At 45.8% G+C, this 15,030-nt stretch overlaps 1 protein-coding gene across 1 annotated transcript in view; it reads right to left on the bottom strand.

The window, feature by feature from the left end:
* Positions 1 to 1,445: 1,445 nt before the first annotated feature.
* The window catches only part of LOC127910088 (protein spire homolog 1-like), a 29,803-nt gene continuing 16,218 nt past the window's right edge, over positions 1,446 to 15,030 (bottom strand). Inside the window, exons 2-3 of the mRNA XM_052473143.1 lie at positions 2,567 to 2,598; positions 1,446 to 2,128 (exon numbers count right to left, since the gene is read on the bottom strand). Of these exons, the coding sequence (XP_052329103.1) occupies positions 2,084 to 2,128; positions 2,567 to 2,598 (77 nt within the window). The 3' untranslated portion in view covers positions 1,446 to 2,083. The remainder of the gene's footprint in view (positions 2,129 to 2,566; positions 2,599 to 15,030) is intronic.

The following is a 15,030-nucleotide window of genomic DNA, read 5'->3' as shown; positions in this document are numbered from 1 at the left end:
TAGGGTGTGGTGTGGTGTAGGGTAATGTGGTAGAAGGTACTATATAGGGTAGTGTGGTGTAGGGTAGTGTAGGTGTAGGTGTGTAGGGTAGTGTGGTGTGGTGTAGGTAGTGCGGTGTAGGGTAGTGTGGTGTGGTGTGGTGTAGGGTAATGTGGTAGAAGGTACTATATAGGGTAGTGTGGTGTGGTGTAGGGTAGTGCGGTGTAGGGTAGTGTGGTGTGGTGTGGTGTAGGGTAATGTGTAGAAGGTGCGGGTGTGTGGTGTGGTGTAGGGTAGTGTAGGGTAGTGCGGTGTAGGGTAGTGTGGTGTGGTGTAGGGTAGTGTGGTGCGGTGTAGGGTAGTGTGGTGTGGTGTTGGGTAGTGTGTGACGTTTGGTGTGGGTGGGGGCGCGGCTCTGTTGCATCCCGCAGTGTGTGTGACGTTTGGTTTGGCGTTATTTTATGGTTTTAATTTGTAATTTAGTTTGTAAACCATCTGTCAACCATGGCTTTACAGTGGTGGGGCGTTGGACTGGTGGTGTACATACCCGCTACAAACGGACTAAATTATGAAAACACTACTGTCGGAGCATGAACAAGGCTAATGTAGTACGAAACCAGTCGATATTGTCTTCACTTACATGATAAACAACAAGGAGCATCATGATGTGCAATAAGAAGCACAAGCTAGCCTTTAGTCCTATGCTATATTCCCTGACCCTTTACATTTTGGGAGAGATGAAATCGATAGGCAAAACAGTAAGTCGTTAGAATATTCAAGAATCTGTTCTAAAGAGATGACATCATTAGCCTACATTGTTACATTGGGATATTAGAATGTAGCAAACTGTAGGCTTGACGTCCCGTTACGACAACTCAACATGAACTACAGTAAACAACGCAATGAGGAAATTACCTATTTGGAGGCATAGTTAGTAGAGAGATGACCTTCTTGGCCAACAAGTCTAGCAGGTGATATGTTCTAAACATATCACAGTATTTTAAAAGTATGTGGACAGTATTGTATATGTTTTTGAATAATATAAATTGATGCTTTCAGTGTGTGACTCTAGGGAGGCAACACATACATTCTAAGTCATTTCTCGATCCAGATTTTTATATATATTTTTACTAAACTGTTCAATTCAAATTCAACCAAAAACCATTTTCAGCATTTATCAATTTCTGCAATCATTTCATGATTGGAGTCGCATGGAGCAGCGCACAATTGGCCCAGCGTCGTCCAGGTTTGGCCCGGGGTAGGCCGTCATTGTAAATAAACATTTGTTCTTAAACTGACTTGCCTAGTTAAATAAACTGTTAAAAATATATATATTATAATAATAATTCCACACTGCTGTTGATTTGACTTGCGATTTAGGTGAAAAATCATGGGTCAACTGTTGGAATCATGGAAAAATAATGTTTATTATAATTCTATAGTTAGAATCTAAGTGGTCACTTTAAATACAGTATTCAACATGACAACGAATGCAAATGCTAGGGACGAGTTATTGTGACAGGTTAGGAACCAAAGTGTTGGTCAGTATTTCCTATGGGACCCTATAATCTTCGGCTACATTAAAATGTTCTCTTAGGTAGTTAATGTAGCTAACATATTCATGCTTTGCCTATTCCTCTTCCAAACTGTGCCATTGTTACCCTTTCAACAAAGTAAAGTGTGTGAATGTGTCTACACTTAGGTTGGAGTCTTTAAAACTCGTTTTTCAACCGCTGCACAAATGTCTTGTTAACAAACTATAGTTTTGGCAAGTCGGTTACGACATCTACTTTGTCCATGACAAGTAATTTTTCCAACAATTGTTTAGAGACAAGCCTTATATTGACATAGGTGCAGTGTGGGTAGATTTCCACAGCCTCAACTCCTGTCAGTGTTTTATTCCATTGAGATTCAATGTCCGTTTCAGTGATTTAGCTTTTTTCCAATTCAATGAAAACACTGAAAAAAAGCAACAAAAAAAGTATATATCTAGAGCCTTCCAATTCAGTGTGACAATCAAATGTCTGGGAGCTGGAGAGTGATAAAGGAGAGAGAGAAACCCCTTATCTCAGCGCCAAGCCGTCTATGCCGTTATCACGCCAACTCAGTACAAATGGTCGCTCATGGTTTCCATGGTGGGCACTGGGCTCTGTATTTGGGATGATTTCCGTTCCATGAAACACACACTTAAACAAATATTCCCCCAGTGGGACCTTGACACAAACAGGTCTCAGCTGACTACATGTTAGACACAAATGCATACGATGGAATAATACACTACAGTCCTACACTACTGCAGAAGCCTATGAGAAAAATACAAAGCTCAGTTCTGGAAGCATGGTATATCTCAAACAACTCCATGATACTCTATATCCACCTAAACTCAATTGTAGTGTTTTTATTCAGTGTTATTAAACCATAGAAACATGACTGTTCATTGGCTCATCGGAGTAACCAGTACTCCGTGATGACGAACAAATTCAAGCTTGGTTTCTAAAGCACCCTTAAAACAATGGAAACATGGTTCATTCTCTACCAGTAGAAACCTTATCTGACAAACCAAAACAGTCCTTGGTGTGTAACTCACCTCTAAGGACGTGTTGGGAGGTCTGTATTTATCTGGAAAGAGAAAAGGAAAGTGTTAGTCAAATATGCATCACTACATACATACATACATACATACATACATACATACATACATACATACATACATACATACATACATACATACATCCTACCACTGCAGCATCACTACATACACACAGACCCTACCACCGCAGCATCACTACATACACACAGACCCTACCACTGCAGCATCACTACATACACACAGACCCTACCACCGCAGCATCACTACATACACACAGACCCTACCACTGCAGCATCACTACATACAGACCCTACCACCGCAGCATCACTACATACACACAGACCCTACCACCGCAGCATCACTACATACACACAGACCCTACCACCGCAGCATCACTACATACACACATACCCTACCACTGCAGCATCACTACATACAGACCCTACCACCGCAGCATCACTACATACAGACCCTACCACTGCAGCATCACTACATACATACCCTACCACTGCAGCATCACTACATACACACATACCCTACCACTGCAGCATCACTACATACAGACCCTACCACTGCAGCATCACTACATACACACAGACCCTACCACCGCAGCATCACTACATACACACATACCCTACCACCGCAGCATCACTACATACACACATACCCTACCACCGCAGCATCACTACATACACACATACCCTACCACCGCAGCATCACTACATACACACATACCCTACCACCGCAGCATCACTACATACACACAGACCCTACCACCGCAGCATCACTACATACACACAGACCCTACCACCGCAGCATCACTACATACACACAGACCCTACCACTGCAGCATCACTACATACACACAGACCCTACCACCGCAGCATCACTACATACACACAGACCCTACCACCGCAGCATCACTACATACACACAGACCCTACCACTGCAGCATCACTACATACAGACCCTACCACTGCAGCATCACTACATACAGACCCTACCACCGCAGCATCACTACATACACACATACCCTACCACTGCAGCATCACTACATACAGACCCTACCACTGCAGCATCACTACATACACACAGACCCTACCACCGCAGCATCACTACATACACACATACCCTACCACCGCAGCATCACTACATACACACAGACCCTACCACCGCAGCATCACTACATACACACATACCCTACCACCGCAGCATCACTACATACACACATACCCTACCACCGCAGCATCACTACATACACACATACCCTACCACCGCAGCATCACTACATACACACATACCCTACCACCGCAGCATCACTACATACACACATACCCTACCACCGCAGCATCACTACATACACACATACCCTACCACCGCAGCATCACTACATACACACATACCCTACCACCGCAGCATCACTACATACACACATACCCTACCACCGCAGCATCACTACATACACACATACCCTACCACCGCAGCATCACTACATACACACATACCCTACCACCGCAGCATCACTACATACACACATACCCTACCACCGCAGCATCACTACATACACACATACCCTACCACCGCAGCATCACTACATACAGACCCTACCACTGCAGCATCACTACATACCCTACCACCGCAGCATCACTACATACAGACCCTACCACTGCAGCATCACTACATACCCTACCACCACAGCATCACTACATACAGACCCTACCACTGCAGCATCACTACATACAGACCCTACCACTGCAGCATCACTACATACAGACCCTACATCTGCAGCATCACTACATACAGACCCTACCACTGCAGCATCACTACATACAGACCCTACCACCGCAGCATCACTACATACACACATACCCTACCACCACAACATCACTACATACAGACCCTACCACTGCAGCATCACTACATACCCTACCACTGCAGCATCACTACACACATACCCTACCACTGCAGCATCACTACATACACACATACCCTACCACCGCAGCATCACTACATACACACATACCCTACCACCGCAGCATCACTACATACAGACCCTACCACCGCAGCATCACTACATACCCTACCACCACAGCATCACTACATACACACATACCCTACCACCGCAGCATCACTACATACAGACCCTACCACTGCAGCATCACTACATACCCTACCACCACAGCATCACTACATACACACACATACCCTACCACTGCAGCATCACTACATACACACACATATCCTACCACTGCAGCATCACTACATACACACAGACCCTACCACCGCAGCATCACTACATACACACATACCCTACCACTGCAGCATCACTACATACACACATACCCTACCACTGCAGCATCACTACATACACACATACCCTACCACCGCAGCATCACTACATACACACATACCCTACCACCGCAGCATCACTACATACACACATACCCTACCACCGCAGCATCACTACATACACACATACCCTACCACCGCAGCATCACTACATACACACATACCCTACCACCGCAGCATCACTACATACACACATACCCTACCACCGCAGCATCACTACATACAGACCCTACCACTGCAGCATCACTACATACCCTACCACCGCAGCATCACTACATACAGACCCTACCACTGCAGCATCACTACATACCCTACCACCGCAGCATCACTACATACAGACCCTACCACTGCAGCATCACTACATACAGACCCTACCACTGCAGCATCACTACATACAGACCCTACCACTGCAGCATCACTACATACACACAGACCCTACCACTGCAGCATCACTACATACACACAGACCCTACCACTGCAGCATCACTACATACACACAGACCCTACCACCGCAGCATCACTACATACACACAGACCCTACCACCGCAGCATCACTACATACACACAGACCTTACCACTGCATCACTACATACAGACCCTACCACTGCAGCATCACTACATACAGACCCTACCACCGCAGCATCACTACATACACACATACCCTACCACTGCAGCATCACTACATACAGACCCTACCACCGCAGCATCACTACATACACACATACCCTACCACTGCAGCATCACTACATACAGACCCTACCACCGCAGCATCACTACATACACACAGACCCTACCACCGCAGCATCACTACATACACACATACCCTACCACCGCAGCATCACTACATACACACAGACCCTACCACCGCAGCATCACTACATACACACATACCCTACCACCGCAGCATCACTACATACACACATACCCTACCACCGCAGCATCACTACATACACACATACCCTACCACCGCAGCATCACTACATACACACATACCCTACCACCGCAGCATCACTACATACACACATACCCTACCACCGCAGCATCACTACATACACACATACCCTACCACCGCAGCATCACTACATACACACATACCCTACCACCGCAGCATCACTACATACACACATACCCTACCACCGCAGCATCACTACATACACACATACCCTACCACCGCAGCATCACTACATACACACATACCCTACCACCGCAGCATCACTACATACACACATACCCTACCACCGCAGCATCACTACATACACACATACCCTACCACCGCAGCATCACTACATACACACATACCCTACCACCGCAGCATCACTACATACACACATACCCTACCACCGCAGCATCACTACATACACACATACCCTACCACCGCAGCATCACTACATACAGACCCTACCACTGCAGCATCACTACATACCCTACCACCGCAGCATCACTACATACAGACCCTACCACTGCAGCATCACTACATACCCTACCACCGCAGCATCACTACATACAGACCCTACCACTGCAGCATCACTACATACAGACCCTACCACTGCAGCATCACTACATACAGACCCTACCACTGCAGCATCACTACATACAGACCCTACCACTGCAGCATCACTACATACAGACCCTACCACTGCAGCATCACTACATACAGACCCTACCACTGCAGCATCACTACATACAGACCCTACCACCGCAGCATCACTACATACAGACCCTACCACCGCAGCATCACTACATACACACATACCCTACCACCACAGCATCACTACATACATACCCTACCACTGCAGCATCACTACATACCCTACCACTGCAGCATCACTACACACATACCCTACCACTGCAGCATCACTACATACACACATACCCTACCACCGCAGCATCACTACATACACACATACCCTACCACCGCAGCATCACTACATACAGACCCTACCACTGCAGCATCACTACATACCCTACCACCACAGCATCACTACATACACACATACCCTACCACCGCAGCATCACTACATACAGACCCTACCACTGCAGCATCACTACATACCCTACCACCACAGCATCACTACATACACACACATACCCTACCACTGCAGCATCACTACATACACACACATATCCTACCACTGCAGCATCACTACATACACACAGACCCTACCACCGCAGCATCACTACATACACACATACCCTACCACTGCAGCATCACTACATACCCTACCACTGCAGCATCACTACATACACACATACCCTACCACTGCAGCATCACTACATACCCTACCACCACAGCATCACTACATACACACACATACCCTACCACTGCAGCATCACTACATACACACACATATCCTACCACTGCAGCATCACTACATACACACATACCCTACCACCGCAGCATCACTACATACATACAGACCCTACCACTGCAGCATCACTACATACACACATATCCTACCACTGCAGCATCACTACATACACACATACCCTACCACCGCAGCATCACTACATACAGACCCTACCACTGCAGCATCACTACATACACACATACCCTACCACTGCAGCATCACTAAATACACACAGACCCTAACACATTCTTATTTTCAATGACGGCCAAGGAACGTTGGGTTAACTGGTCTAGGAACGTTGGGTTAACTGGTCTAGGAACGTTGGGTTAACTGGTCAAGGAACGTTGGGTTAACTGGTCTAGGAACGTTGGGTTAACTGGTCTAGGAACGTTGGGTTAACTGGTCTAGGAACGTTGGGTTAACTGGTCTAGGAACGTTGGGTTAACTGGTCTAGAAACAGTGGGTTAACTGGTCTAGGAACGTTGGGTTAACTGGTCTAGGAACGTTGGGTTAACTGGTCTAGGAACGTTGGGTTAACTGGTCTAGGAACGTTGGGTTAACTGGTCTAGGAACGTTGGGTTAACTGGTCTAGGAACGTTGGGTTAACTGGTCTAGGAACGTTGGGTTAACTGGTCTAGGAACGTTGGGTTAACTGGTCTAGGAACGTTGGGTTAACTGGTCTAGGAACGTTGGGTTAACTGGTCTAGGAACGTTGGGTTAACTGGTCTAGGAACAGTGGGTTAACTGGTCTAGGAACAGTGGGTTAACTGGTCTAGGAACAGTGGGTTAACTGGTCTAGGAACAGTGGGTTAACTGGTCTAGGAACAGTGGGTTAACTGCCTGTTCAGGGGCAGAACGACAGATTTTCACCTTGTCAGCTCAGGGGATCCAATCTTGCAACCTTACAGTTAACTAGTCCAACGCAATAACGATCTGCCTCTCTCTCGGTAAATTGCTAGCTAGCATTAAACTGATCATATAAAGAACAATCAATAATAATCACTAGTTAACTATACATGGTTGATGATATTACTAAATATTATCTAGCGTGTCCTGCGTTGCATATAATCTGACTGTATGCAGAAGCAGGCGCGTTGGGTTAACTGGTCTAGGAACAGTGAAGCAGGCGCGTAAGGTTAGGGTTAACTGGTCTAGGAACAGTGAAGCAGGCGCGTTGGGTTAACTGGTCTAGGAACAGTGGGTTAACTGGTCTAGGAACAGTGGGTTAACTGGTCTAGGAACAGGGGGTTAACTGGACTAGGAACAGTGGGTTAACTGGTCTAGGAACAGTGGGTTAACTGGTCTAGGAACAGTGAAGCAGGCGCGTTGGGTTAACTGGTCTAGGAACAGTGAAGCAGGCGCGTAAGGTTAGGGTTAACTGGTCTAGGAACAGTGGGTTAACTGGTCTAGGAACAGTGGGTTAACTGGTCTAGGAACAGTGGGTTAACTGGTCTAGGAACAGTGAAGCAGGCGCGTAAGCACTTTTGTGCGTTTTGCCAGCAACTCTTCCTTGTGCATCAAGCATTGCTCTCTTTATGACTTCAAGCCTATCAACTCCCGAGATTAGGCTGGTGTAACTGAATTGAAATGGCTGGATAGTTAGCTCGCGCTAATAGCGTTTCAAACGTCACCGCATCATCATTACATACATACAGACCGCAGCATCACTACATACATGGAGAATAATGCACTAACATACCGCTGTAGCACTAACATACTGCTGTAGCACTAACAACCCTACACTAACATACTGCTGTAGCACTAACATACTGCTGTAGCACTAACAACTCTACACTAACATACTGCTGTAGCACTAACATACTGCTGTAGCACTAACAACTCTACACTAACATACTGCTGTAGCACTAACATACTGCTGTAGCACTAACATACTGCTGTAGCACTAACAACTCTACCCTAACATACTGCTGTAGCACTAACAACTCTACACTAACATACTGCTGTAGCACTAACATACTGCTGTAGCACTAACATACTGCTGTAGAACTAACAACTCTACACTAACATACTGCTGTAGCACTAACATACTGCTGTAGCAAGAACATACTGCTGTAGCACTAACATACTGCTGTAGCACTAACTACTCTACGCTAACATACTGCTGTAGCACTAACATACTGCTGTAGCACTAACTACTCTACACTAACATACTGCTGTAGCACTAACATACTGCTGTAGCACTAACAACTCTACCCTAACATACTGCTGTAGCACTAACATACTGCTGTAGCACTAACATACTGCTGTAGCACTAACATACTGCTGTAGCACTAACATACTGCTGAAGCACTAACATACTGCTGTAGCACTAACATACTGCTGTAGCACTAACAACTCTACACTAACATACTGCTGTAGCACTAACATACTGCTGTAGCACTAACGTACTGCTGTAGCACTAACAACTCTACGCTAACATACTGCTGTAGCACTAACAACTCTACACTAACGTACTGCTGTAGCACTAACGTACTGCTGTAGCACTAACAACTCTACGCTAACATACTGCTGTAGCACTAACAACTCTACGCTAACATACTGCTGTAGCACTAACAACTCTACACTAACATACTGCTGTAGCTCTAACATAATGCTGTAGCACTAACAACTCTACACTAACGTACTGCTGTAGCACTAACAACTCTACACTAACGTACTGCTGTGGCACTAACAACTCTACACTAGCATACTGCTGTAGCACTAACAACTCTACACTAACATACTGCTGTAGCACTAACTACTCTGCACTAACATACTGCTGTAGCACTAAATACTCTGCACTAACAACTCTACGCTAACATACTGCTGTAGCACTAACATACTGCTGTAGCACTAACATACTGATGTAGCACTAACAACTCTACACTAACATACTGCTGTAGCACTAACAACTCTACACTAACATACTGCTGTAGCACTAACTACTCTGCACTAACAACTCTACACTAACATACTGCTGTAGCACTAACAACTCTACCCTAACATACTGCTGTAGCACTAACATACTGCTGTAGCACTAACATACTGCTGTAGCACTAACATACTGCTGAAGCACTAACATACTGCTGTAGCACTAACATACTGCTGTAGCACTAACATACTGCTGTAGCACTAACAACTCTACACTAACATACTGCTGTAGCACTAACATACTGCTGTAGCACTAACGTACTGCTGTAGCACTAACAACTCTACGCTAACATACTGCTGTAGCACTAACAACTCTACACTAACGTACTGCTGTAGCACTAACTACTCTGCACTAACAACTCTACACTAACATACTGCTGTAGCACTAACAACTCTACCCTAACATACTGCTGTAGCACTAACATACTGCTGTAGCACTAACATACTGCTGTAGCACTAACATACTGCTGAAGCACTAACATACTGCTGTAGCACTAACATACTGCTGTAGCACTAACATACTGCTGTAGCACTAACAACTCTACACTAACATACTGCTGTAGCACTAACATACTGCTGTAGCACTAACGTACTGCTGTAGCACTAACAACTCTACGCTAACATACTGCTGTAGCACTAACAACTCTACACTAACGTACTGCTGTAGCACTAACGTACTGCTGTAGCACTAACAACTCTACGCTAACATACTGCTGTAGCACTAACAACTCTACGCTAACATACTGCTGTAGCACTAACACCTCTACACTAACATACTGCTGTAGCTCTAACATAATGCTGTAGCACTAACAACTCTACACTAACGTACTGCTGTGGCACTAACAACTCTACACTAGCATACTGCTGTAGCACTAACAACTCTACACTAACATACTGCTGTAGCACTAACTACTCTGCACTAACATACTGCTGTAGCACTAAATACTCTGCACTAACAACTCTACACTAACATACTGCTGTAGCACTAACTCTACGCTAACATACTGCTGTAGCACTAACATACTGCTGTAGCACTAACATACTGATGTAGCACTAACAACTCTACACTAACATACTGCTGTAGCACTAACTCTACGCTAACATACTGCTGTAGCACTAACATACTGCTGAAGCACTAACATACTGCTGTAGCACTAACAACTCTATGCTAACATACTGCTGTAGCACTAACTCTACGCTAACATACTGCTGTAGCACTAACATACTGCTGAAGCACTAACATACTGCTGTAGCACTAACATACTGCTGTAGCACTAACATACTGCTGTAGCACTAACAAACTGCTGTAGCACTAACAACTCTACACTAACATACTGCTGTAGCACTAACATACTGCTGAAGCACTAACATACTGCTGAAGCACTAACATACTGCTGAAGCACTAACAACTCTACGCTAACATACTGCTGTAGCACTAACTCTACGCTAACATACTGCTGTAGCACTAACAACTCTACACTAACATACTGCTGTAGCACTAACATACTGCTGAAGCACTAACATACTGCTGTAGCACTAACATACTGCTGTAGCACTAACATACTGCTGTAGCACTAACAACTCTACACTAACATACTGCTGTAGCACTAACATAATGCTGTAGCACTAACGTACTGCTGTAGCACTAACAACTCTACGCTAACATACTGCTGTAGCACTAACAACTCTACACTAACATACTGCTGTAGCACTAACGTACTGCTGTAGCACTAACAACTCTACCCTAACATACTGCTGTAGCACTAACAACTCTACACTAACATACTGCTGTAGCACTAACTACTCTGCACTAACAACTCTACACTAACATACTGCTGTAGCACTAACTCTACGCTAACATACTGCTGTAGCACTAACATACTGCTGTAGCACTAACATACTGCTGTAGCACTAACAACTCTACACTAACATACTGCTGTAGCACTAACTCTACGCTAACATACTGCTGTAGCACTAACATACTGCTGTAGCACTAACAACTCTACACTAACGTACTGCTGTAGCACTAACATACTGCTGTAGGACTAACATACTGCTGTAGCACTAACAACTCTACACTAACATACTGCTGTAGCACTAACAACTCTATGCTAACATACTGCTGTAGCACTAACTACTCTACGCTAACATACTGCTGTAGCACTAACTACTCTGCACTAACATACTGCTGTAGCACTAACTCTACGCTAACATACTGCTGTAGCACTAACAACTCTACCATACTGCTGTAGCACTAACATACTGCTGTAGCACGAACTATTCTACATGGAGAATACTACACAACCCATGGAAAAGGTAACCGGCCTCAAAGCTGTGTTCATCAGATCCTCAATCATTTCTCAATTAAATAATTTCTCCAACTGCAGCGGCTTAGCAAATAAATACGTTAACACATTGAAAGCCAAAATCAAGACTGAATCACCCTGAGCTATTCAGGCTGCAAATGACCTCGGCTTACGATTTATAGTGGAACACACACACACACACACACACACACACACACACACACACACACACACACACACACACACCAGTCCTGAACAAGAGAACACAGGCCATCTGTTAGCTGGAGACATGACGCCAGTGCCCCCCCCCACCCCTCTCCTTCTCCCTCCCCCTCTCTCTTCATCTCCTTCTCCCTCCCCCCTCCCTCCTCATCATCTCCTTCTCCATCTCCCTCCCTCCCCCCCCTTCATCTCCTACCTCCCCCTCTCTTCATCTCCCGCCCCTCCCTCTTCATCCCTTCAGACCTCACCATTCTATATACTTTCCCCGTCATTGGACACTCTTCCTATCCAACCTCCAAACGAGCTTCAATGCCATACAACACTCCTTCCGTGGCCTCCAACTTTCTTAAACGTCAGTAAAACCAAATGCATGCTTTTCCAACCGACGCTACAAATTGCACCCGCATCCCGACTTCATCTCCTTCTACCTTCCAACCTTGAATATTGGACATCTATACCTACCTCTTGTCTCCTAGACTGCAAACTCTCCTTCCAGACTCACATCAAACATCTCCAATCAAAAATCAAATCCAGAGTCGGCTTTCTATTCCGCAACAAAGCCTCCTTCACTCACGCTCCAAGCTTACCCTAGTAAATCTCCTATCCTACCTCCTCGACTTCTGTCATCTACAAAATGGCTTCTAACACTCTACTCAGCAAACTGGATGCAGTCATCACAGTGCCATCCGTTTTGTCACTAAAGCACCTTATACCACCCACCACTGCGACTTGTATGCTCTAGTCGGCTCCCTCACTACTACCTCCCAGACCCATCATCTCTCATCACAAGTCCATGCTAGGTAAAGCTCCGCCTCCCTCAGTTCACTCTCCTTGGCAACACCCATCCGTCACCTCTCCAGCAGGTGTATCTCACTGATCATCCCTAAAGCCAACACCTCATTTGGCCGCCTTCGTTCCAGTACTCTGCTGCCTGTGACTGGAACGAATTGTAAAAATCGCTGAAGTTGGAGACTTTATCTCCCTCTCCAACTTCAAACATAAGCTATCCGAGCAGCTAACCGATCGCTGCAGCTGTACCTTCTATAGGTAAATAGCTCACCCTTTTTCACCTCCTCATTCCCTACTGTTTTTATACTCCATCTTTATTTATTTACTTTTCTGCTCTTTTGCACACCAATATCTCTACCTGTACATGCCCATCTGATCATTTATCACTCCAGTGTTAATCTAAAATTCTTATTCCCCTCCTCATGCCTTTTGCACTTGTATATAGACTCCCATTTTTTCACTGTGTTATTGACTTCTCCCTTGTTTACTCCATGTGTAACTCTGTGTTGTCTGTTCACACTTCTATCCTCCCAGGTCTTCTACTTCTTGTTCTCCCCTCCATCCTACCTTCATAAAGGTGAAATAAATAAAAAAAAATTAAAAAATCCCTTCTACCTCCCCCCTCCTTCTCCCTCTTCATCTTCCCCCCCTCCACCTCCCTACCTCCCTCCTACCTCCCCTCCTACCTCCCCTCCATCTCCTTCTACCTCCCTCTCTCCTTCTACCTCCCTCTTCATCTCCTTCTACCTCCCCTCCATCTCCTTCTACCTCCCTCTCCATATCCTTCTACCTCCCCCTCCATCTCCTTCTACCTCCCTCCCTCCATCTTCTACCTCCCCTCCATCTCCTTCTACCTCTACCTCCCTCTTCATCTCCATCTTCATCTCCTCCCTCCTCTTCATCTCCTACCTCCCCCTCTCTCTTCATCTCCTTCTACCTCCCCTCTCATCTCCTACCACCATCTTCATCTCCTACCTCCCTCTCCATCTCCTTCTACCTCCCTCCCATCCTTCTCATCTCCCTCTCCATCTCCTTCCCTCCCCTCCATCTCCTACCTCCCTCTCCATCTCCTTCTACCTCCCTCTCCATCTCCTTCTACCTCCCCCTCCATCTCCTTCTACCTCCCTCTTCATCTCCTTCTACCTCCCCTCTTCTACCTCCCCTCCATCTCCTTCTACCTACCCCTCCCTCTCCTTCATCTCCCTACCTCCCTCCTCATCATCTCCTCCTCCCCTTCATCTCCTTCTCCCCCCCTCTCTTCATCTCCCTTCTACTCCCCCTCCTTCTCCTCCCCCTCCATCTCCTTCTACCTCCCCCTCCATCTTCATCTTCATCTCCTTCTACCTCCCTCTTGATCTCCTACCTCCCCCTCCCTCTTCATCTCCTTCTACCTCCCCCTCTCTCTTCATCTCCTACCTCCATCTTCATCTCCTACCTCCATCTTCATCTCCTACCTCCATCTTCATCTCCTACCTCCCTCTTCATCTACTTCTACCTCCCTCTTCATCTACTTCTA

Source organism: Oncorhynchus keta, chromosome 20 (genome assembly GCF_023373465.1).
Source record: "Oncorhynchus keta strain PuntledgeMale-10-30-2019 chromosome 20, Oket_V2, whole genome shotgun sequence".
In the NCBI taxonomy this organism is placed as follows: domain Eukaryota; kingdom Metazoa; phylum Chordata; class Actinopteri; order Salmoniformes; family Salmonidae; genus Oncorhynchus; species Oncorhynchus keta.
The sequence above is the reverse complement of the archived record's forward strand: the minus strand, read 5'-3'. Positions and strand labels throughout refer to the sequence as shown.